Raw genomic sequence first — 25,559 nt, forward strand, 5'->3', positions numbered from 1 at the left:
GTGCTCACAGAAGATGGCATGTCACAGATACAAGAGTTCCAGCTTTTAACCAGCCAAATCAAGATAAATTAGCTCCAAAATAAGTAATGAATTATGAGCCATTAAAAAAGAGAGAGAGGGATACCTGGGTGGCTCAGTCAGTTAAGGATCTGACTCCTGATTGTGGCCTAGGTCAAGATCTTGGGAGTTGTGAGATCAAGTCCCACACTGGGCTCCGCACTCACTGCAGTCAGCTTGAGATTCTCTCCCTCTCCTCTACCCCTCCCCCAACTTGTGATTTTTTTTTTTTTTAAGATTTTATTTATTTATTCATGAGAATACACGGGGGGGGGGGTGAGGGGGCAGGCAGAGACACAGGCAGAGGGAGAAGCAGGCTCCATGCAGGGACCCCAACGTGGGACTCAATCCAGGGTCTCCAGGATCAGGCCCTGGGCTGAAGGCGGCACTAAACCGCTGAGCCACCCGGGCTGCCCACCCTCCCCCAACTTGTGCACTTTCTCTCTCTCAAATAAATACAACCTTTAAAAAGAGGGACAGAGATTCATGAGTCTATACTGATAAAAGAAAAAGTAGGGAGAAGGGTTGGCTCAGGCTTATAGCAGTACTAAGAACTGACTGGTGAATGTGGAGGGAGTATGAGAGATGAAAAATGATTATTTTGCAACCAGCACAATAAACACTGGATCATGAAAGAATCCTCACATATACTAAATCTAAAAGTATAGTCTAATGAAAAATAGGGTATTTGAATAGTTTTAAAGTATCTCTTCAAAGACTGCTTTTGAGTTGCAAGGGAAAAAAATAGTTTATATATATATATATATATATATAAAGAGACAACCCCTTGACTGGATGATCATAATGAATATCCTCCAGATGTGATACACTGAAAAAAAAAAAGAACACATCATCACTTATACAGTAACCGGGCCTAGAATGAATAACTTGAATCTAATCAAGAGAAACTTGAGACTAAACCAAAATGAGATGCTTTTTTTAATGGGATCAGGGGATGCCAATGTTATAAAAGACAGAGATTATAGAAATATTCCAGGTTAGAGGAGACTAAAGAGATTTAGCAGTTAAATAAAATACCTCACCCTAGACTGGACCCTGTACCAGGAGGGAAGAAAATGTTATAAAGGACGTTACTGTGTCAAATGACCAAACTGAAACAGCAGATTAGGTAAAAATATTGGAACGATGTTAAATTTACTACTGCAGTTTGATTACTACAGATGGAGACCTATACCTGACTAGGAAATATACACTATATTTAAGGGTAAAAAACTATGATATATGTAATTTACCTTTAAATATTCAGGGGAAAAAATCAAGTATGCACATATATGAGTATACATACACACAAGAAGAGACAGAAAAAATAAATGAAAAACCCAATACTAAGATAATCAGGATAAGGACTGTGCTTTGTATTAGTTTATTTTTGCAATTCTCCTGTAATTTTCGAAGTATTTCCAGATAAAACCAGTTTTTAAAAATTTAAGTTCTCTTAGAAAACTTAAAAAATTGAAAAGATAGAAGTCTTTTATCATTCTATCAGTTAATATTTTAATTTCCATGAAGCAACTGTATCAAATACAGACAAGATAAGACAACTAAAAAGGACAAAGTTGTTTAGATAAGACAACTAAAAAACCAAAGAGTAATAAAAAGATGATTAAAACATAACCCACATACTTGACCCAAGGATGGTAAGGGTTTTCTATTTTTAATGGTTCTTCCTAAAAAGTAAAGGGGCCACTGACAACCATCTCTGCCCCAGCTTCTAAGACTCTCAAGGTTCTATTCGCGGTAGGCCTTATGAAATCCATCAAGACAAAAAGGCTTGAATTCAGACTTCACCTCATTCTATTCCTTACCATTTCTTAACAGTTTCCTCATTTATTTTCAACCTGGTTCTACCAAATTTCTATCTGTATACTTTCTCAAATGTTTTTTATATGGGCAACACAGAAATCATAGCTAAACATAAATAGATACAACTGTATTTCAACTTAATACAAAATTCCAGATCAAGTCCAGTTAAAAGGATAAAAGAGAAAAAAAACATAAGAGAGAGAAATAAGAATGGACCATTAGTTTTGGAGGTAATCCTTATATTCTTAAGTCCTCATGAAGAAAAATGATTAGACTACAAGGGTACAAAAATGTAATGATTATCATTAACACATACATGAATCTAGGGTTTCCATTTCTGGATTTGATGCTGAAACAGGGACCAAATTCACTTTTTCATCTGAAAATAACTGGGCAAAATTTATGAAACCATTTTTGGAAAATGGACATCAGACAGCACAGCACAATGATCCCTGAGAAGGCAAAAGTATGAACTAAATCCTATAATTGCCTGAGTTTCCAGGCAATGGCCCAAGAAGGGAGTACAGTTCAACCAGTAGCATTCTCTCTTATTGAGACAGAACCAGAAAGACGAAGGTGGCTAGTTTGTAGAGCACAGTACCAGAGGAGAGAGCTGCTCAAAGTACTTTGGACATACAGAGGGGTCCCCATCAAATACGTAGCTGAGTAATGATGAGCGAATGCGTGAAAAAAGGACCTGAAGCAGGGCATGAACTTCCCCCAGAAGAGCAAGGAAATAATCCCCAGACTCTTCTTTCCCAGAGCTAGAAAAAGTTCATGGTCCCACTAGCCATAGTGGAAAACCTTGTAATTCAGGGGAATCAGGTGATCTATTTTGGGGGGAAGAGGGGTGATCCCTAAAGACTCTCACTCACCTAAAATTTAAAACCTTCTTAAGGATCAAATATAACTTAGATGCATCTCAGAATAAGTCAAATCTTATACGGAAACATCCAACACCCAACAAAGTAAAAGCCTAAATGACTAGGATTCAATTAAAAATTAACCGGCATGCAAAGTAGGAAAATACAACCCATAAGAAAAACCAATCCACAGAAACAGACCCAGAAACAATACAGATGACAGAATGAGCAGACAAGAACATTAAAAATAACTGTAGCTATATCCCACATTTTTAAGGTAGAGGAAACACTGAAACAATGAAGACATAAAACAGACCTAAACTTACAGAGATGAAAACTTTTTTATAAATTTTTGTGGTCTGTATTTATTTTATTTATTTTTATTTTATTTTATTTTGTTTTTCTATTTTATTTTATTTTATTTTACTTCATTTTATTTATTATTTTATTATTTTATTTTATTATTTTATTTTATTTTAATTTTATGAGAGAGAGAAAGAGAGACATAGGCAGAAGGAGACGCAGGCTCCATGCAGGGAGCCTGATGTGGGACTCGATCCCAAGACTCCAGTATCAAGCCCTGGGCTGAAGGCAGGTGCTAAACCACTGAGCCACCCAGGGATCCCCAAGATGAAAATTTTAATGGTTGAGATTAATAGCTGACTATATACTGCAGAACAACTTCAAAATGTAATAAGAGAAACCATCCAAAATAAAACAGAAAAAAAAAAAACAAAACAAAAAACAAAACCCCAAAACCAAAACAAACCAAAAAACAATGGACAAAAGACTACAGAGAAATTATGGCTACCAGAAGAGAAGTGGTGGGGAGTGGGTAAAATAGGCAAGGGTTGGATAAAGACAATACTTCTCACGATGAGCACTGAGTAACGTACAGGATTGTTGAATCACTATACTATACACCCAAAACTGATACAACACTGTATGTTAGCTATAAGGAAATTAAAACTAAAAAGGCAATAGACTGTTGATTCACTAAGAAAAAAAAAAAAAGATGGGGGCATCTGGGTGGCTCAATCAGTTAAGCATATGACATAGGCTCATGTCATGATCCCAGGGTCCTGGAATTGAGCCCCACTTGAGGCTCCTAGCCCAGGGGGAAGTCAGCTTCTCCTTCTGCCCCTCCCCCTGTTCATGCTCTTTCTCAAATAAATAAAATCTTTAAAAAAATTTTTAAAAAGGGACGCTTGGGTGGCTCAGTGGTTGGGCATCTCCCTTCGGCACAGGGCGTGATCCTGGAGTCCTGGGATCGAGTCCCACATCGGGCGTGGAGCCTGCTTCTCCCTCTGCCTGTGTCTCTGCTTCTCTCTCTCTCTCTCTCATGAGTAAATAAATATTAAAAAATTTTTTTAATTTTTTAAAAATATCCCATTTTCACTTGGAGAATTAAGCTACTTTGAAGAGAGAGACAGCTTCAAACAGTTTCTGGACACAACATCCCTAATTACTTTAACTTCATAGTTTCTTTCTTTTAATACTTTATTTATTTATTTATTCATGAGAGACAGAGAGAGAGAGAGAGAGAGGCAGAGACACAGGCAGAGGAAGAAGCAGGAGAAGCAGGCCCCATGCAGGGAGCCTGACATGGGACTCGATCCCAGGTCTCCAGGATCAGGCCCTGGACTGAAGGCAGCGCTAAACCGCTGAGCCACCCGGGCTGCCCAACTTCATAGTTTCAAGTAAACCAGACCCTAGTCCATTTTGCAGCCCAGACCTGATACCAATCCCTCTGTAGATAACACCGCTTTGCTCTGAGCCTCTCAGTGTTTCATTTAAATTTCACTCAAGCTCCCCTGTCCTACAAAAACTTTTACTTGGTAAGAGGTCTCATCGTTCCTCTGTTACGCAGTACGCTTTACTGCAGTTAAGTCAATAAGCCTGTTTCTGTCAGACGACAGGTTTTACCAGTTGATTTTTGGCTGACTGAGGTAGGACAAGAGTCACTGCAGTACCAAAAGATGAACAAAGAGACAAAAGTATCTGAAGAATACTGGTTGAAATTTTTCCAAATTTGATAGGGTTGGCAACCATTAAATATTATATATATATTTAGTACTAAATACATATTCTTTGCTGAAAGATACTTCTAAGAATCCCAGAAATAAACATTTATGAACTCCTCCTTTATCTCAGAAAATATGAAGGTAAAACTAATATATATAGGGTCACCATCCTCAAAAAAAATACACATCTTATGTTTATTTGTGGTAATCATTAGCATGAAGTCATCAGAGTATCAAGAAAAGAAAGTCTAAGGGCACTTGGGTGGCTCAGTTACACATCTGACTCTTAATAATGATCATAGCATGATCTTTGGGTTTTGGGATACAGCTCTGTGGTGGGCTCAGCAGGGAATCTGCTTGAGATATTCATTCTCTCTCTTTGTTCCTCCCCACCCAACATGTGCATGCTCTCATTCTTGCAAATAAATAAGGGCAGCCCAAGTGGCTCAGCGGTTTAGCGCCACCTTCAGCCCAGGGCCTGATCCCGGAGACCAGGGATAGTGTCCCACGTCAGGCTCCCTGCATGGAGCCTGCTTCTCCCTCTGCCTGTGTCTCTGCCTCTGTCTCTCATGAATAAATAAATCTTTAAAACAAAACAAATAAATAAATCTTAAAAAAAAAAAAGAAAAAGAAAAAAAGGAAAGAAAGCCTAGTGAGTTTTCTGTATTTCTGAATAAACTCTAACTAAAATATATCATAAAATGGAAAAACAAAATCCAAAATCTAAGCACCCTAATATACTCAGGTACACATGCTTTAGCAAAGTTTCAAATATATGCCAAAGTTCTCAGTTTTTTTCTTCTTAAAAGATTTATTTATTCATGAGACAGAGAGAGAGAGAGAGAGGCAGAGACACAGGCAGAGAGAGAAACAGGCTCCATGCAGTGAGCCCGACACGGGACTTGATCCCGAGTCTCCAGGATCACACCCTGGGCTGCAGGCAGCACTAAACCGCTGAACCACCGGGGCTGCCCAAGTTCTCAGGTTTGAATGAGAGTCAGGTTTGACTGACCTATGGTTTCATTTCCTCATTTCAAACTTCATTTTCTGGGAAGTAAGTTATGGAAAAATATTTTGAACTTTCAAACTTTAAAGGTACTCCAAGTACCCTAATAAATCTTTTTAAAAATCCTATAGGGTACCTGAGGAGCTCAGTTGGTTAAGCATTTGCCTTCCGACTCAGGTCATGATCTCGGATCTCGGAGTCCTGGGATCAAGCCCCATGTTGGGCTCCCTGCTCAGTGGGGAGTCTGCTTCTCCCTCCCCCTCTGCTACTCCCCCCGCTTGTACTCTCTCACTCTCTCTTGCTTGCATGCTCGCCCTCTCAAATAAATAAAATCATTTTTTAAAATCTTTAAAAAATATTACAAGAAAACGCCTCTCAAGAATTAATCAAGAAAAGAATTCACACTTCCCTAAACCTTTATGTAAATCAGATCCACAATTTAAGTACCTGATTTACTATTTAAGTTAAATTCTATCTATATAAAAAGATAACGGGCACCGGGGTGGCTCAGCTGAGCGATAGACTTCTGCTCATGTCACAATCTTGTGATCCTGGCTCCCATGCTCAGCAGGGAGTCTGCTTGTCCCTCTCCCTCTGCCCCTCCGCTCGCTGGTGCAGGCCCACGCTCTCAAATAAATAATGTTTAAAAAACAAAACAAAAAATATGACAGATGCTTCTGCTTTGAAATAACGCATTTGAGGAAATATTAAGACTACCAAAAAGCTTCCATAGGGAGAAAAATATTCTTCCTCACTGGACAGCCTCTTAAAGATGCTTAAAATTCTCAGCACCTAGCCCTGGGAAAGCCAAGTAGTATATACTGAATAAAACCAATCCTAAAGAAAGCCAGCTACAACTGACCCTCTACCACAGCCTGGCTCAGCCAGAATATGCTCAGCTTCGACAACTCTTTGGATCAGCACCTTAGGAACTATAAATGGGCAGCTATGGCTTTTTACTCCTATACTTTGGCCAGTATCCCCGATTTGCAAATCAATGGCCAGTCTCTTTTGTTTTTTTTTAAGGCTGCACATCCATCTGTTATCTCAGGTTTCTAGTCCATGACAATACAGTAAATTTCACACTGCCATCTTGATGACTGGGTCCCAGGATGGTCAGTGAATTTCCAAACAACAAAGGTAATCGTGGGTAAAATAATCTGACAAAAAAAATAAGCTGCTTCATGAGTTAACTGCTAATGATGGATACTGTTAAGGAACATCTGCTCTTGGGTAGGAGTTGTCCTTTAAAATCTCTTCAATTGTAAGATTCTGTTTTTGACAACCCATTTAAATTCATTTTATGGAACAAAATAATGAGTTTATGAAACTATAAAATTACACTGAACTGTGAAACTGCAGCTTCATGTAATCTTAATATAATAAATATGTAATAACAAGTAATTTACAATGATAAGCAAATTTTAATTCAATTATCCAGAAGCCTGCAATCCAGTGTCATATTTAATGATAGGTAGAAAAAAACTAAAGTCCAGAATGTTCCTATGAGAGTCAGACAAAAGATAATGTCAGATGGGCCCAACACTGAACTACAGGAAAATGATAAAAATGAAGATACAAGTATTTGGGAATTGAAACAGAGATTGAGGGGATCCCTGGGTGGCGCAGCGGTTTGGCGCCTGCCTTTGGCCCAGGGCGCGATCCTGGAGACCCGGGATCGAGTCCCACGTCGGGCTCCCTGCATGGAGCCTGCTTCTCCCTCTGCCTGTGTCTCTGCCTCTCTCTCTCTCTCTCTCTGACTATCGTAAATAAATAAAAATTAAAAAAAAAAAAAAAAAAAGAAACAGAGATTGACAAATACGGTTATTAGTTTCATCAGTGACCCAGCAGCAGTTTTAATTAGCAAAGTAAGTTGACCCAAGTCTCTGGTAAAATAGAATCCTCCAAGCACTGAGGGTCACACAGATAATCCCTTAAGAAAGAGGAGAAAGGCAGCAGCTGAATGGAAGCTAGAAATAAAGCAAAAAGCAGGGAAGGCAATAGAAATGATTTAAGTATTTCAGCACATATATGACAACTGCAAATAACAGAATTGAGGGAAACTATACCCAGCTATCAAAAATAGGATGGCACTTTTTAAAAAAGGCATCAAATGACCAATAAAACCATAAGGAGAAACAGGCACTTAAATACCGATATGTTCCAACCTAATCCCTCAAATTCTAATTTTCTCCCTAGCGAGTTAAAATTTTTCTGAGTAATCATCTCAACGTTCTTTAAAATCATCTTTACATTCATTAAAAAAAAAAAAATTTAGGGATGCCTGGGTGGCTAAGCAGTTGAGCATCTGCCTTTGGCTCAGGGCAGAGTCCCACATTGGGCTCCCTGCATGGAGCTTGCTTCTCCCTCTGCCTAGGTCTCTGCCTTCTCTCTGTGTCTCTCATGAATAAATAAATAAAATCTTAAAAAATTTTTTTCATTCATTCATTCATTCATTCATGAGAATGAGAGTGAGCGCAGGGGGAGAAGCAGAGGGAGAGGGACAAGCAGACTCTGTGCTGAGCAGAGCCTGATGCAGGGCTCAAACTCACGACCCTGAGAGATCATGACCTGAGCTGAAATCAAGAGTTGGGATGTTTAACCAACTGAGCCAGCCAGGTGTCTTCAACTACATTCTTACCAGAAGTTTTCCTCACCCTTCTCATCTTTCTGCCACATGTGTTCCCCTAGCCTGTTACGAACAACCCTTTTTGGCATCCCTGGTTAAGTGCTGGGGAGATTACCAGAGTAGCATCCTTAAAAAAGGTAATGTTCTCTAACATGGGGAGGCAGGGAGAGGCAAGAGGGACCTCTTGGCTAGTTGCACTAAAGCCAAGGAGATGGCCTGTGTGGTCAGGAAATTGGTTATATACATGAGACTGAAAAAATACATAAATATGTTGAAGATAATGGAAACCAGATTTCTCAGCAAAGTGAAGCAAAATGTGGAAAGCCTAGAATAAAACATGGCACTGAACCTGAATTAGGTATCGTGTGAACTCATGGTTCTAAATATAGATACAAAGTAAGTGGAGGGTGGGGGGGTGGGAGATGCATATATTTATGTTTCCTACCTTTTAATTCAAAGTCCTCCTCAAAGCAATGACAATGCAAAAGAAATGACCATACCTAATCACCAGACTTTCTTAGTTTTTAACTTTTTTTGTTTTATTCATTCATCTCTATGCCCAACGTGGGGCTCAAATTCAGGACCCTACGATCAAGACCTAAGCTGAGAACAAGAGTTAGACACCTAACCAACTAAACCACCCAGGCACCCCTACCAAGTCTTTATTTCTAAATACCATTTTCCACTAAAAGAAAACAAGGGGGCAGCCTGGGTGGCTCAGCAGTTTAGTGCCGCCTTCAGCCCAGGGCATGATCCTGGAGACCCCGGATTGAGTCCCACGTGGTAGGGCTCCCTGCATGGGGCCTGCTTCTCCCTCTGCCTGTGTCTCTGCCTCTCTCACTCTCTCTCTCATGAATAAATAAATAAAATATTAAAAAAGAAGAAGAAGCAACCAGGGGTCCTTGGGTAAATGGTTGATTCCAGGGCTGAGAAAGTAATATGATGAGTCTTTTTTTTTTTTAAAGATTTTATTTATTTATTCATGAGAGACACAGAGAGAGGGGCAGAGACACAGACAGAGGGAGAAGCAGGCTCCATGTAAGGAGCCAGATGTGGGACTTGATCCCAGGACCCTGGGATCACAACCTGAGCCAAAGGCAGACACTGAACCACCTAGCCACCCAGGTGCCCCACTATGAGTCTTGAACATCTCAGTATGTCATTAAGTAAAGAAATAAACAAGACTTAGACACATTAAAAAGAAGTTTGAAGAACATCCACACGCCAAATCTAATCTGGGCACTGAAGTATCAATAGTATTATTATTTAAATAACAACAATAAATGATTAAATAAAACAGGAATCCATGTTCATACCGACATAAAGAAATGAATATATAAATACACACAGTCTTACAGGAAGGTGAGAAAAATTTCTCTTAAAATAGAAGGGCCAACTGCTAATAACCGTAGAAGGAATGATGCAAATTAGAAAAAAACATTCAACAACCACCATAGTAAACAACTGACATGGGTAAAAATGAATGCTAAAATTAGTGGGTGAAAGTTTGATGAGGAAAGCTAAAGAACCTGATAGATATCAAGGGATCAGTTAACATCAATAGTAATGGTACAAAGCGACAACTGTGTGCCACCTGATATGAAGCAATGAGAACGTAGTACCTCTTCTGTGGTATTTCCACCAAATACAAATAACTAAATCACAACACAACAAATAACTGATCTTAACTCTTCAAAGATGTCAACGCGATGGAAAGACCAGGAAAGACACAGATGTTCCACACTGAAGGAGTAGCGACTTGTCACAACTAAACACAACATGTGATTCTGGACTGGATCATGAGCTCTTTCTTTGGGAGGGAGGAGTGTATTTGTTTTGCCATAAAGCCATTACTGAGACAATTAATAAAATCTGAATGGGATCTCTATTACTTTATTAATTTCAAAACAAATCCCTGGTTTTGATGGGAATGCTGCAGCTATAGAGTGCTCTTGTGTTTAGAAAGTACAGACTAGGTGCAGGGCATGATCCCCGAGTCCCAGGATTGAGTCTCACACATCAGGCTCCCAGCAAGGAGCCTGCTCCTCCCTCTGCCTGTGTCTCTGCCCCTTTCATGAATAAATAAAATCTTTAAAAAAAAAAAAAAAAGAAAAAGAAAAAAAGTACAAACTAAAGGATTTAGGAGTAATGAGCATCAGGTCTGCAACTTATTCTCAAGACACACACACACCCCAATGGGAGGGAAGTCCACTTTGACCCTCACAAGCCATTTGACAACATCTGCAGACATTTTTGGTTGAAATAACTGGGGGTGGGGGTGGGGGTACAGGTTCTACCAGCATCTAATGGGTAGAGGCCAGATGTGTTGCTAAATAGCCTCCAATTTACTAGGGCCCACCCCAAAATAAAGATTTATTCAGTCCAAAATATCTACAGTATTCTCTCCCAAAAGGTAGGGAGGGAAACTCTTGCCACCACAAGCCATGGGCTACTACCTCTTTGCTCGGAAATGAGGTCATTAGAGTCTTTAATCAGATTAGAGAAGACCCAGATACTCCCACTTGACCTATCAGTTCCAGGAGAACTGGAACAACTGCTGAGAACATTTCTTATACCTACCTACTTACCCCCCCTTCTTTTCTCTCTGGAGATTTGGGGGTAACCTACATAAAAATTCCTTTGAGACTTGAGTTTCTCTATTTTTTTTTTTTTTGCAAAGACAACATGAATCCTAATTTCTTATATATAAAAATCTATCATTGTCATTGTATTACTTTATACATATAATTTAAAATGCTTAAAATTTTGATCCATTTATTTCCTCTCTTCCTTTACACTCATCAAAACTTGACAGGTAAAATATCCCTTATTTCTATTTCTCAATGGCTTTCTCCTTTTTAACAACTCTGAAGTAGTCTTTTAGTGTCTTGAAGGCAAATGGATGACCTATTTCCTATGAGCTATTTTATACTGCTTAACTTCTTGTTGCTCTCGTCCTGAAGTAGACTTCTAAATTCTTTACCTAGATACTTTTGAAAGGATACATATCTTCCATTGGATCTAAAGCATTTTTTATTATTTTTAAAAGTACAAAAGTACAATAGCACATGGATAAGTTTCATTTTTGAAAATTACTGATCCAACTAAATAGTACTAATAAATGTAAAAAGATTCTGACACAATCCCACTTTAAAGGGCTTTGGCAAATATTTCAGTAGGAGGTTAAAAAGGAAGTTAAAACAACACTTACTGAAGTTGAGCCTCTTCAGGGAATAAATGTTATCTAGGACTATTGTTTTAAGGCAGGGCTCTACCCATATTACATTTTTCAAGTAAGTTCAATTTCATAGCTCTCTTGGTTTTATAAATTAGCAATCACTTTCTCAATTTTTCTCAGACACTATCCATCAACAGTAAGTAGGTCTTCTGCATACTAGGTTGGTATGACCTATTTACTTTAGGCCAGAGAGACTGCTTCATAATCGGGTCAAGTACATGTACACTGCTGTCTTCTAAGCCACATTAGTAGCAAAGAAATGACTCCAATGTTAAGTTTAAAACTAAGTTTAAAAACTGGAGACCCGGGATCGAATCCCACGTCGGGCTCCCGGTGCATGGAGCCTGCTTCTCCCTCTGCCTGTGTCTCTGCCTCTCTCTCTCTCTGTGACTATCACAAATAAATAAATAAATACCTTAAAAAAAAAATTAAAAAAAATAAATAAATAAAAACTGAACACTAAGGAATATAAATGAATGTAAATGAGTATCAGGTAACATAAGCACATAGGATAAAATGAGTTCAGAATTTATGAACACGTTACTTCATGACTTCATCATCAGTGAAATAATTTTAAGATTTTATTTATTTGAGAGAGAGCACACATGTGTAAGCACAAGCAGAGGGAGGGGCAGAGGGAGAAGCAGATTCTCCACTGAGCAGGGTGCCCAATGCAGGACTAGATCCTAGGACCTGAGCCCAAAGGCACCCACTCAACCGAGCCAACCAGGCACCCCCTCAGTGAAATAATCTAAAGACAAAAAGAACTGGAAAAATCTTAAACTTCACTCGGTATATTTACTGTTCATAGTAATATTGGTATTATAATTTTAAAAGTAATATGTACTGTAGGATAAAGCAAGTAAACTAGTACAAAATTCTGTAATCTTAAATTTGAAATGAAACTATCACAATATGAACTCAGTTTATTTTTCAACATGTTTCATAGCTCTGTCCAACAACAGAACCTAGAAGCAACAAAGACACCCAGCACCCAGATCTGGGTTTCTAAGTACTATCCCCATCTAAAGAACCAAGGAGCCTTGCATAAATGAATGGTTCCATGACTGAAAGAGGTAAAATACAAGGTGAGTCCCAGTCATCTTTTGTGCAAAATGCAAGGGAAACACTCAAAGATGATGGGGTTGGGGCACCTGGCTGGCTCAGCTGGTGGAGCAAGCAACTCTTGATCTCAGGATTGTGAGTTTAAGCCTCATGCCAGGTGCAGAAATTACCTACAAAAACAATATAAAATCCTAAGGGAAAAAAAAGATGATGCAGTTACAGCAATAGGACACAAGTGATATGCTGAAATGGTACACAATGGCCCAATCTATTGTAAATACTTTTTTTTTTTTTTGAGAGAGAGAGAGGGAAAGAGAGAGAGAACACCTGTGTGTGTGTGTGTGTGTGTGTGTGTGTGTGTGTGCGCGCGCGCACCATTCTAGGTTGAGGGGAGCGGCAGAGGGAGAGAGAGAATCCTAAGCAGGCTCTATGCCTAGCATGGAAGTTGAAATGGGGTTTGAGCTCTTGACCCTGAGATCATGACTGGAGCCATAATCAAGAGTTGGACCCCCAAACAACTGAGCCAACCAGGTGCCCCTGTAAATATATTTAAAAAATAAAAATTATTGAGTCTGTAGTGTAGGAGAGAGAAAAAGCAACGAGTGGGGAAAGGAGGAAGACAACTTTTTACAGAATTCCAGTTATTAAATGCGGAAGCAACAGCAATTAGAAAACTCACCATTCTGCAACTGTCAATGTAATAAATGATGCAAAGATCAACAATGGATGCTAAAATGATGAAGTGAAACAATAACGGGGAACAGTATATTCACATGGTGCCACAGTAGTACCTAGAAGTTTACTTCCAATTGAGCTAACTAAATTACAAAAGGAAAAATATGCCCTTATTGGAGACTTGGTGATCACAAACTTCATTTGGTAGTCAAACAATATTGAGCAGAATAACCAGGTACTACGTAGCTTCTAATGCAAAGCAACATACACAATTATCACTTAGACTTATTCTTGCCAAAATATGTTTAACCTGAACCTAATCAGCCTTTAACTTGAACCTAATCAGGCCAAAATATGTTTAACCTGAACCTAATCAGACTTAATTTCCAGTGTTTTATGCCACTATACTACTTTAATATAGTAAAGGACACCATCAGGAAAAAGAAAAATCAGATATATTCTGAATGTGAAATATTCTACAAGACAAATATCATGAGTTCTTCAAAATAAATCAGTGCCACGAAAATTTTTAAAAGACAAGGGGACTGTTCAAGACTTAAAAGATGTAACTAAATGATTATGGTTTGAAAGAAAAACAAAAACACTAAAAGACAATTCAGAGATAGTTGGGGGAAACAGAATATGGACTAGACATCACACCATATAAAAGAATGGCTAGTGTTTTTAAGTACTGTAGTCATATAACTGCAATTGGTTATATGCATATATATGCATATATATGTATGCTTAAAAGACATATGCTATCTTGGGGCACCTGGCTGGTGGAGCATGAGACTCTTGATCTTGGGGTCATGAGTTTAACCCCACACTGGGTGTAGAGATTGCTTAAAAATAATTTAAAAAAAAGACTTTTCTAAGGAGTTTGGCAGTGATACTAATGCGATTTTTTGATACCATATAATGAGATGTGTCACCATTTGAAAGATATGCACATAAATCAGTGTAACCAATATTTTCCAAATGACCCAATGTATGATGTCACAAAGCATGTATGTGTAAAAAATCCACCCAACATCAAAGACCAAAAAATAAGAAAACAACAACAGGGATGCCTGGGTGGCTCAGGTCATGATCCCAGGATCCTGGGATCAAACCCTGCATCTAGTTCCCCATAGGGAGCCTGCTTCTCTCTCTCTGCCTCACTCTGTGTCTCTCAGGAATAAATAATAATAATAAAAGTAAAAGACCAAAAAAAAAAAAAAAAAAAGTAAAAGACCAACAGATTTTAATATAACAGAATGAAAGGTTCATTGGCATGGTTTTAGATTCCAATTGCAACTAATCTTTAAAAAATGCCCATTTGTTGAGTTTTGGTGTAGTACCAAAGAACATTCACAATTACCTGAAAAGGCTATTTAAAATATGTCCACATATCTGTGTGAAGCTGAATTTTCTTCATATATTTTAATTAAAACATCATAATGAAATATACTGAATGCAGGAGGCTGAGAATCCAGCTGTCTTTCATTAAGCCACTTTTAAAAGATTTGCAAAAAATGTAAAACAATGTTATTTTTCTTACTACTTTCTTTTTTTAAGATTTTATTTATTTATTCATGAGACAAACACACAGACACAGAGGGAGAAGCAGGCGCCTCACAAGGAGCCCGATGCGAGACTCGATCCCCGGACCCCGGGGATCATGCCCTGAGCCAAAGGCAGATGCTCAACCTCTGAGCCACCCAACAGTCCCTATTTTTCTCACTTTTTCTCAGTTTTTTTTTCTCAGTTTTTACCTCTAACTTGATAAATATTGTCTCTGCACATATAATCAAAAGTTCTTTAGACAATTCCTTTTTTTTTTAAAGATTTTATTTATTTAAAAATAGTTAAATGGGGACACCTGGGTGGCTCAGCGGTTGAGTGCTTGCTTTGGACCCAGGGCGTGATCCTGAAGTCCCAGGATCGAGTCCCACATCGGGCTCCCTGCAAGGGGCCTGCTTCTCCCTCTGCCTGTGTCTCTGCCTCTCTCTGTCTCATGAATAAATAAATTCTCAAAAAAAAAAAAAAAGCTTGTACTTAAAAAAAATAAAAATAAATAAAAATAAATAAAAATTTAAAAAAATTAAAAAATTAAAATTTAAAAAATTTAAAAAATTAAAATAGTTAAATAGGCCAGGCGGCACTAAACCGCTAAGCCACCGGGGCTGCCCAACAAGTTCTTTAGAGATGTCTGGGTGGCTTGATGGTTAAGCTTCTGCCTTCTGCTCAGGCTGAGACCCCAGGGTCCTGGGATCAAGTCCTGCGTCGAGCCTGCTTTTCCCTCTGCCCATGTCTCTGCCTCTCTCTGTGTCTCTTATGAATAAACAAATAAAATCTTTAAAAAAAAAAAAAGTTATTTGGGGGGCATCTGGGTGGCTTAGTTAAGCATCTGCCTTTGGCCCAGGTCATGATCCCAGGATCCTGGGATGGAGCCCCATACTGGGCTCCCTGTTCAGTGGGGAGCCTGCTTTTCCCTCTCCTGCTCTCCCTGCTTGTGTTCTCTGTCAAATAAATAAAATCTTAAAAATAAATAAGTTCTTTGTGATTCTCAGTAAATTTTTAAAGATTGTAAAGTGGTCCCGAGACCAAAGAAATTGGTAACTATTGCTCTGCAAACCAATATATGCCATACACAATCTCATATAAGTCAAAAACATCATCTCAGCATTAATGACTAAAGTCTATACAGGCCATACACACTATATTCCACACTGCCCTGGCCCCAGAACAACTTGAGCTTATTAAAATTAGCATTAAGCATTTTTTTTTTTTTTTTTTTTGGTGAGGAGGTGGGCATATGGGGGTACAAAAGTATAGCACAATTATTCTGAAATGATTCCCAATTAGCTCTTCACAGAGATAAAAGAATAAAAATAAAATGAGGCTGTATGACTTAGCCTTATTCATTCTTAGACACGCTTATCCTTTTGCTGTTTATAAACATTCAATCTGGGATGCCTGGGTGGCTCAGCGGTTGAGCATCTGCCTTTGGCTCAGGGTGTGATCCCAGATTTCCAGGATCGAGTCCCGCATCAGGCTCCTTGCATGGAGCCTGCTTCTCCCTCTGCCTGTGTCTCTGCCTCTCTCTGTCTCTCTCATGAATAAATAAATAAAATGTTTTTTTTTTTTTTTAAAAAGAGACAAGTCACAGAATGAGGTATCAATGTGCAAATTATTTCTCTAATACGGGATTAATATGTAAAGAATCCCTATAACTCAACAACAAAAAGATAAATGACTTGATTCAAATATGCACAAAGGACTCGAATAGCTGTTTATCCAAAAAAAGATATAAGAATAACCAAGAAGTACAAAAAAAGATGCTCAATATCTCTAGCTAGGGAAATAAAATACCATTTCATACCCATTAGAATAGCTATTATTAAAAAAATAAACAGGGATCCCTGGGTGGCGCAGCGGTTTAGCGCCTGCCTTTGGCCCAGGGTGCGATCCTGGAGACCCGGGATCGAGTCCCACGTCGGGCTCCCGGTGCATGGAGCCTGCTTCTCCCTCTGCCTGTGTCTCTGCCTCTCTCTCTCTCTCTCTCTGTGTGACTATCATAAATAAATTTAAAAATTAAATAAACAAACAAACAAACAAAAAACCCCACAGGGCCTCCTCAGTGGCTCAACTGGTTAGGCTCCAACTTGATGCCAACTCAGGTCTTGCTCTCAGGGTCATGAGTTCAACCCCTATGTTGGCAGGGAGTCTGCGTATCCCCCTCTTTCTGCCCCTTCCCCCATGTTCTCTCAAATAGATAAATCTTTAAAAACAAAACAACAAAAACAGAAAATAAGTGTTGGTGAAGACAGAGAAAATGGAACCTTTGAGCACTGCTGGTGGAAATGTAAAATGGTTCAGTCACGGTGGAAAAGAGTTTGACGCTTAAAACAGAAATTCTACTCTTAGGTATATATCCAAAAGTATTGAAGGCAGAGACTCAAATAGCCAAAAGGTGAAAACAACTCTAATGATGAATAAACAAAATGTTGTATATACAAAATGTTCTTCTAAAAGACGACACAGGGAAAAGGATGAGAAGGCCATGTGACAGAGGGATACACTGCAGTTATGCAGCACAAACCAAATACCCAGAGTCACTAGAAGCTGGAAGAGGTAAGGAAGGATTTCCCCCTATAGTCTTTGAAAAAGCATAGCCCTCCCAGCATCTTGATTTTGGACCTCTGGCATGTTGAACTGTAAGAGAATAAATACGTTTTTAAATCCGCCAGTTTAGGGCTTAAACTAATACAAACAGTATTTTTGAAGTATCAGCTAATAGAGGAGTTGTACCAGTGGATGGCAGAGTAGGGTCTTCTCATAAACAGAATACCCTTGAACAACAATAAATATAGTATATACCAACAATATAATGTTTTTCAGCCATAAAAAAAGGAATGAAATTTTGATATGTGCTATGATATAGATGGACCCTGACCACGCTATGCTTAGTGAAATAAAGACACAGATAGGTAAGTATTGTATGATTCCACTTACAGGAGTTAACCAGAAGAGGCAAATTCATAGAGACAAAAAGTAAAACAGTGTTTACCAGGAGCTGGGGCTGGAAGGACAAAGGGTGAGTTATTATTGTTTAATGGGTACAGAGTTTTTGCTGGTGATGATGAAATGTTTTGGATATAGATAATGGGATGGTTACAAAACACTGTGAATGTATTTAATGTTACTGAACTATATATATACTAAAAATTTTAATAGGTATATCTTTCACACTTAAAAAATGGTTTAAAATGTTTGAAAAATTGACTTACATCCTCAAAAGATGAAATTTGTTAGTAATTTTCAAATAGAAAAAGTAAAAACTGCGCCCTAGTGTAATAATAAATAACACACATCACTGATAATGCTTTACTTACCCGTTTGGGACCACTAAAAATCTTTCTGGTGTTTTCTTTTGATTTATCTCCTTGTTTATTTGGGGGCTTCTTCACACTTTCAGGCACACCAGGCAAGTCCTCTGTAAAATCCAAGTTTTCTGAAATGGTAATCAAAACTAGCTAGCTTTCTAATACTTCAAATTAACTACCAAACAAACTATGAACATTTGGGGGAGTGATTTATTGGGAGGGAAAAGAATAAAAGGAATAAAATCACCACTCAGTTGACAAAATATTCCTAACAATATTAAGTCCCATTTTGCCATTCTCACCCTCCTGTTTGCTCCCTACTCTAGGAGAAAAATCAGATCCCTACTCTAAGAGAAAATCAGAAATCTAGTTACAGTGTACGTGCTTCAGTTTTATTTTATGTAAATGGAAAAATTAATTTTTCTGTAAAATAACTGTTGAATATCTATGGACAATGACATTAGGATGGTCTAATTTAAACACATACACACTATATCAGGTGGTATCTACCTTTAACATTTTCTTAGAACTTAAGTAAAACTGAATCATGCTGGCCTTCAAAGTATGTCTGCTTACATCTACAAAAACAGAAAAAAAAAAGAAAACAAAACAAAACAAAAAAAAAGAAGCTATCCTTAGCAAAAGATAGAAAATGACCTAGTACAATATAGCTCAATGATTTGTTGGTCTTCATACAAAAAATAAGCAAAGAATTAGATTAATTCCTAAATGACTATATTTTTTTTTCTAGCCTAAACACAAAAAAGAAAAACAGGAAGACTTTTGCTAGCCCAATCCCTAAAAATGTTTGCTATTTTATATATCAGATGAAGACCCAAATTCCAACTTTGGCTATATCTATCAAATGGTGTCTAATTTTTAAATTTTATTTGGTATCACCATGAAGTTTCTGAACCTGATGATTTCACATTTCAAAGCTTAAAAGTTATATTACCCCAAAGTGTAAATTTCAGCCAGAGATTTTCAATTGCTGATTAAGATAACTTGCTATCAAAGTTAATAAATGATAAGAGCTAAGTAAACTGCGGGAAGACAGGAGCTCAGGTTTCATACATCATTATTTTACCATCCTCCCAAGAAACCAACTGTAAAACTGTCTCCCCAGTCAGATCTCATGTGACTAGCAAGGCTGCTGCAAACTTCAGTGCTCCAGAAGAGATTCAAGACAACACTGGATGAATTCTGACAATACCCTTTATTTATTACTTTATTTTGGGAATAAGGAGTGAGCCCTTAGGCACTATTCCTATAAAATTCTAGTTTTGAAAAGCGACTCTAACAAAACTATTTTTAGGCCAAATATAACAAAATGGTAGAGTAGTCTCAAGTATGATGATGTACAAGAGAATCTATACGTAAGAATACTATCAGAATTCTAATTCACCATAATGACACCTCTCGTATGACTTACAGTACAAAAACTTTACGTAGCAAGTAAACCAATACAAAGAAACTATGTACTTGGTTAAATATATATAAATATAGCCCCTATATCCCATAGGCTTTCACTTACTCTTCCTCACAAAACCCTTGTCAGGTAATGACTTAATTGCAGCAAAGCTAACCTACTTCTTTTGTTTGTCTCTCACAGTAGACTAACAACTCTTTGAGAGCCTCTAGTCATTACTGGCCGTCCTATTTTAAGAGACAAACTTCACTGTTAAGAGTGAATAAATACTTAACTAGCACTTTTCAATTTTATTAAATCAACTCAAGAGGATGATTTTTAAGATTAAGACTTAAGATTTCTTGAGAATGTTTTAAACATTTATTAGTTCATTAATTTTGAGCCAAATACAAAGCTTTTTATCAATTTTAATTTTCCAATTTTTCCATTATTACATTCCATTATCAGTGTAGTTCTAAACTGCCAAAATCTACCCTTAAGTCTCCACTGCATTTGGATTTTCAAAGTGGAAACATCAAGTTCTCTAATACTCCTATACACACATACTCTTAAAATTCTCTAATGGGAATTAAAACACAATTATATAAGGATCAGTTATAAATCTATAAATTGATCCTTACAATGTGGAATTAACATTTAAAATGCTGTAAATCTGGATAAGGTAATCTGTAGTCCTAAAGAGTACTTCTACTAAAATTGAACATAAGTTAAAATTGTCTAAGTAGAAACTAAGTAGCTGCTGATTTAAACCTAAAAGGCATTTACTTAAATTTTTTTTTTTTTTTTTAAAGGCTTACCTGCATTGTTAGCACTAGACTGACTGTCCTGGGAATTATCAATGCTTTCAGGAGGAGGCTGCAAGGAGGGGGATGGAGCTGTTTTAGTTCTTTTTTTGCTTGTCTTTCTTTCCACTTGACAGTCATCTTCATCATCATCTTCACTTTCACTGAGATCATCAAAACCAAAATACTTAATTTTGTAATTAGAACTCCCAGAACCTCCTTCATCACCTCCTGTCTCATCATGATCTTCAAAACCAAAAAATTCAAGTTTAACATCCTTTTTAGATTTAGTATTACTAGGTCGAAATCTAGTAGTGGTCTTAGAAGTCGCAATATCTGCCTTTTTTCTTAGGCGGCCAGCTTCGCCCAAATCTGCAGGGGTTGATGCAGTGAATTCATCCATGCTCCGTTCCATAGTATCCTGTATGGTAACATTACAAACTGACAAGCAAGATGGATGTAAAACAGTGTAATCTCTAGTCCGTCCAACTGTCCCTCTAAAACTGGTCCCAGAACTTACACTGCCTTTCTTTGCCTGATTCAGGCCATCCTTACTTGATTCACTGTTTGCTTTGGCTAAGGCCTGACTGGTTCCGTCCATTAGCTTATCAAAATTTGAAGCTCCTTGTGAGGATTTTGCTTTATTGGCCCTACAGTACGTCCTACAGTTGCTTGGCCTAAGAACACTTTGCATGATGTCTTCCTCAATGGCTTCATTTAGATTTTCCAACCGGTTTTTAAAATCCTCATCCTTCATCTCCAAAAGAGGATCACTATCCAAACTTAAAATACAATCTTCTGATCTGATATCTTCAAAATCATTATCCCATTCATACAAACCAGTTCTTACAGATCCCTTAATGGGAGATGTTTCTGATGGAGATTCTGACCTTTTTCCAAGTTGAGAGTTCCAAGTGTCATTTGTTTCCTTGATTTCATCAGCTTTGTATACAGAAGCTACTGTTGTTTCTGCACTGGGTTTCTTAGTACTGTCTTCAGCATTTTTGTAAATATGGTGACTATTCTTTTCATATTCTTCACTAAAATTCTCCACTTTATCTATAAAAATTAAAAATAAGTCAAGGGTAAAAAACAAATAGGAAAATCTGGCTACTTCACAGTACAGAATCAATCTTGAAATAACTGCAGTTACATTAAATTATGAAGAAATTAATGGATGTTTACATATCTGACATTTCCCCTTCCACCTTTTTTATTTTTAAGGGGTGGGGGGAGGAAAAGGGAAAGAATCCTAAGCAGGCTCCACGCCTAGCATGGGAGGCCTACACAGGGCTCCATCTCCAGGACCTTGAGATCAAGACCTGAGCTGAAATCAAGAGTTGGATGCTTAACTGACTGAGCCACCCAGGCCTTTTTTTTTTTTTTTTTAGCACAGAGCTCTCATGTCTTTTAGTGAACTCTCCCTAGACATTCAAGTCCCTTAAAATTGTTACCCTTAATTCAAGAGATTTCAACATTGTTAAGCAACTAGATCAATTCAGAATTAAATGACTAAGCCAAATCTTCTCAGAGGTTTTGCAAATAATAATGCTTAAATTGAAATTTACTTAGTAGAATCTAAAGAGTATAACACAGGGGTGCCTGGGTAGCTCAGTCAGTTAAGCATCTGCCTTCGGCTCTGGTCGTGATCCCAGGAGCCCTGCATTGGGCTCCCTGCTCAGCAGAGAGGTCTGCTTCTCCCTCTCCCTTTGCCCTTCCCTCTGCTTGTGCTCTCTCTCAAATAAAATACATAAAATTTAAAAAATAATAATAAACAGTATAACACAATAAATTATAATATTCTGGCAATGTATCTCTCTGGAGTAAGAACTCCCATAAGGCATGCCACTCTGTCAAGAAACCCATCTCTGGGTCAGGTTTCTTTCACTATTTCCGCTTTCCAGTCTTTCTCCTAATCCTATATGCCATGTAACCTCAAAGATTTTTTTTTTTCTTTTTTTAACAGTGGCTCTGGTGGATAACTGGCTACCCCAGCAATTTAGTAAACCTTAACTTCCTATTCATTTTGAACTTGAGGAATTCATTTTTGCTATCTTTAATTTTTATCATCAGAAACATTTCTGTTAACCTTTCTAAATGAGAGATGAAAATAGGATTTGAATTGGTATTATGATTAATTCTCCCAGCATTGAGTGGTAGAAAAACACTAGCAAAACGTTTATGCCAAGCAGTAAAAGTACTTAAAAAGTGCACTTGTATTTAAGAAAAGCCAATTACAGATCTCAATTAACAAGCCATCAAGTATGGGCAAAGGAATGATAACATAAATTCAATGCACAGCTGTTAATGCTACCCAATGGGTTTAAACATAATTTAACTTGTTAGATTTATATTTACTTACCTTTAGAGAAGGAATCTAATACCTGACCTGTTTTATTCTTAAACAGTCCCCAGCAGAAGGCAAAGAACTATAGTTTTCATAATCTCAGAAGTACCATTTGCTAAGCCTAAAATACTGAAAAGCTAAAAATTAAAAGCTAACTCTGACATCTGATATCTTAAAAGGGATAGAAACAAAACCAAGGCTAAAACCAAACCAGAAAAAATATCACCACTGCTTTTACTAACAAGTGGAGAGAGAGCATGGTAGCGGAGTCTGGAGACTTATGTTGCCCTGGCTAAACTAGCTCTTCAGAGCTCAGGCAAGACCCCTAACTTTGGGAGTTTTCCTGAGGGCTTCAACTTCATCTGTTCAAAAGGGAAGCCACTGACCTAGAGTACTTTACAGCATTACTGAAGGAATTATTTCCTAATAAATAGCTTATGGGAGTACTTAGTATGCTTACTACACGAAGGTCTCTGGGAGGTCATTAAACATTGTATTACCCCCCTCCTTTTTTTTAAGAGACAGAGGTGGAACAGAGGGAGAGGGAGAGAGAGAATACTAAGCAGGCTCCATTACCAGCCAGAGCGCTGGCTCAGTCTCACAGTCCTGAGATCACAACCTGAGTAGAAATCAAGAGTTGGATTTGGATGCTTCACCGACTGAGTCACCCTGTCACCCCTACACATCACTTTTATAATTGTACAGCATTCTATTGTCTTAATGTTACAAAACTAATTTAGGCTGTTTCTAATTGCTTTATGTAATAAATATCCTTTTTTTTTTAAGATTTTATTTATTTATTCATGAGAGACCCAAAGAGAGAGAGGCAGAGACACAGGCAGAGGGAGAAGGCAGGCTCCATGCAGGGAGCCCGAAGTGGGACTTGATCCCGGGACTCCAGGATCACGCCCTGAGCTGAAGGCAGGTGCTTAACTGTTGAGCCCCCAGGCGTCCCTCCTTCTAACTTAAAAAGTTTATGGGATACCTAGGAGGCTCAGCAGTGGTTGAGTATCTGTCTTCGGCTCAGGGTGTGATCCTGGAGTCCCAGGATCCAGTCCCACTTCCGGCTCCCTGCGAGGAGTCTGTTTCCCCCTCCTAGGTCTCTGGCTCTCTCTGTGTCTCTTACGAATAAATAAGTAACATCTTTTAAAATTACAAAAAAATAACCTTGTTCTTTGCTACTTGATGTTTTAAGAAGCTAAATGGATTTATGTGACAGAGAGGCTGGGGTATTTGAGGGAGGAGGACAGCTGAAAGTAGTTCTGCATTTCAGGGTAAGGTATTGTTTTCTCTTCTGAAGGTATAGTTATAAATATTTGTTTCAGAGCTAAATGATGAAGGACTATGGAAAGTGTTTATTTTGTGTATTAGAATATGGTTATAAAGAACTTGGACATCATAGGCAGAACTGTTGGTTACGTTGGCTTTTATCTATGTAATGTATTTCAGAAACTTAAAAATACATAATGTACTTTAATAATTCATCTGTAAGACCGTTTTTGCCATATAATTGAATAGATGAGTAAATTATATTCGCTAAAGAAACTTATAGATATAACTTTATTTTAAAAAATGTTTTGAGGGCAGCCCCAATGGTTCAGTGGTTTAGCGCCTGCCTTCGGCCCAGGGTGTGATCCTGGAGACCCGGGATCGAGTCGGAGACCCGGGATCGAGTCCCACATCAGGCTCCCTGCATGGAGCCTGTTTCTCCCTCTGCCTGTGTCTCTGCCTCTCTCTCTCTCTCTCATGAATAAATAAATAAAATCTTTTATTTTAAAGGAAGGTAAGTTTGTGAGCAGAGATTTATTAATGAGTTTCACAGGTTCTTCATATTTTGTGAAACTGTATGAAAATGTGCACACATTTTTCAGGGATAGTATGTATAGTTTCAGCAAGTTTTCAAACTAAAATATACTTTTATTGGTTTAAACGAAAAAGAGAAGGAGGAAAATATATGCAGTATGTCAGTGTATATTGACTAGAATTTCGAATTTCTATGGGAAAAATGGATTATTCAATCAAGGGTAGTGAAACATCTGGGGGAAATAAACTGAATATTAAAATATATTCTAGGACGGTCCGGGTGGCTCAGCGGTTTAGCGCTGCCTTCAGCTCAGGGCGTGATCCTGAGGACCCGGAATCAAGTCCCACATCGGGCTCCCTGCATGGAGCCTGCTTCTCCCTCTGCCTGGGTCTCTGCCTCTCTCTGTTTCTCATGAATAAATAAATTTAAAATAAAATAAATATATTCTAGATTAAACAAAGACTTGCATATGGAAAATGAAACTATATACATATTATAAAATAAAACAGAATTTTTAAAAACACATTAGGGGGATCCCTGGGAGGCTCAGTGGTTTGGTGCCTGCCTTCGGCCCAGGGCATGATCCTGGAGTCCCAGGATCAAGTCCCATATTAGGTTCCCTGCACGGAGCCTGCTTCTCCCTCTGCCTGTGTGTCTGCCTCTCTCTCTCTCTCTCTCCTTCCCTGTGTCTCTCATGAATAAATAAATAAAATCTTTTTAAAAAATACATTACTCTGGAATGGGGAAGTTCTCTAAGACAAAGCCCATAATCCATTTTAATTTATTTATTTTAATTAATTAATTTATTTATTTTTATGATAGTCACAGAGAGAGAGAGAGAGAGAGAGAGGGGCAGAGACATAGGCAGAGGGAGAAGTAGGCTCCATGCACCGGGAGCCCGATGTGGGATTCGATCCCGGATCTCCAGGATCGCGCCCTGGGCCA

At 38.1% G+C, this 25,559-nt stretch overlaps 1 protein-coding gene across 5 annotated transcripts in view; it reads right to left on the minus strand.

Moving 5' to 3' along the window:
• WAPL (WAPL cohesin release factor) overlaps positions 1 to 25,559 on the minus strand; it is an 81,816-nt gene that overhangs the window by 33,678 nt on the left and 22,579 nt on the right. For 3 of the 5 annotated variants that reach the window (XM_025434195.3, XM_049109090.1, XM_025434196.3), the window contains exons 3-4: positions 20,479 to 21,522; positions 18,262 to 18,380 (exon numbers count right to left, since the gene is read on the minus strand). In XM_025434195.3, the coding sequence (XP_025289980.1) occupies positions 18,262 to 18,380; positions 20,479 to 21,522 (1,163 nt within the window). The remainder of the gene's footprint in view (positions 1 to 18,261; positions 18,381 to 20,478; positions 21,523 to 25,559) is intronic. The other 2 variants (XM_025434197.3, XM_049109089.1) reach the window with 1 other exon arrangement.

Source organism: Canis lupus, chromosome 4 (assembly GCF_003254725.2).
Source record: "Canis lupus dingo isolate Sandy chromosome 4, ASM325472v2, whole genome shotgun sequence".
In the NCBI taxonomy this organism is placed as follows: domain Eukaryota; kingdom Metazoa; phylum Chordata; class Mammalia; order Carnivora; family Canidae; genus Canis; species Canis lupus.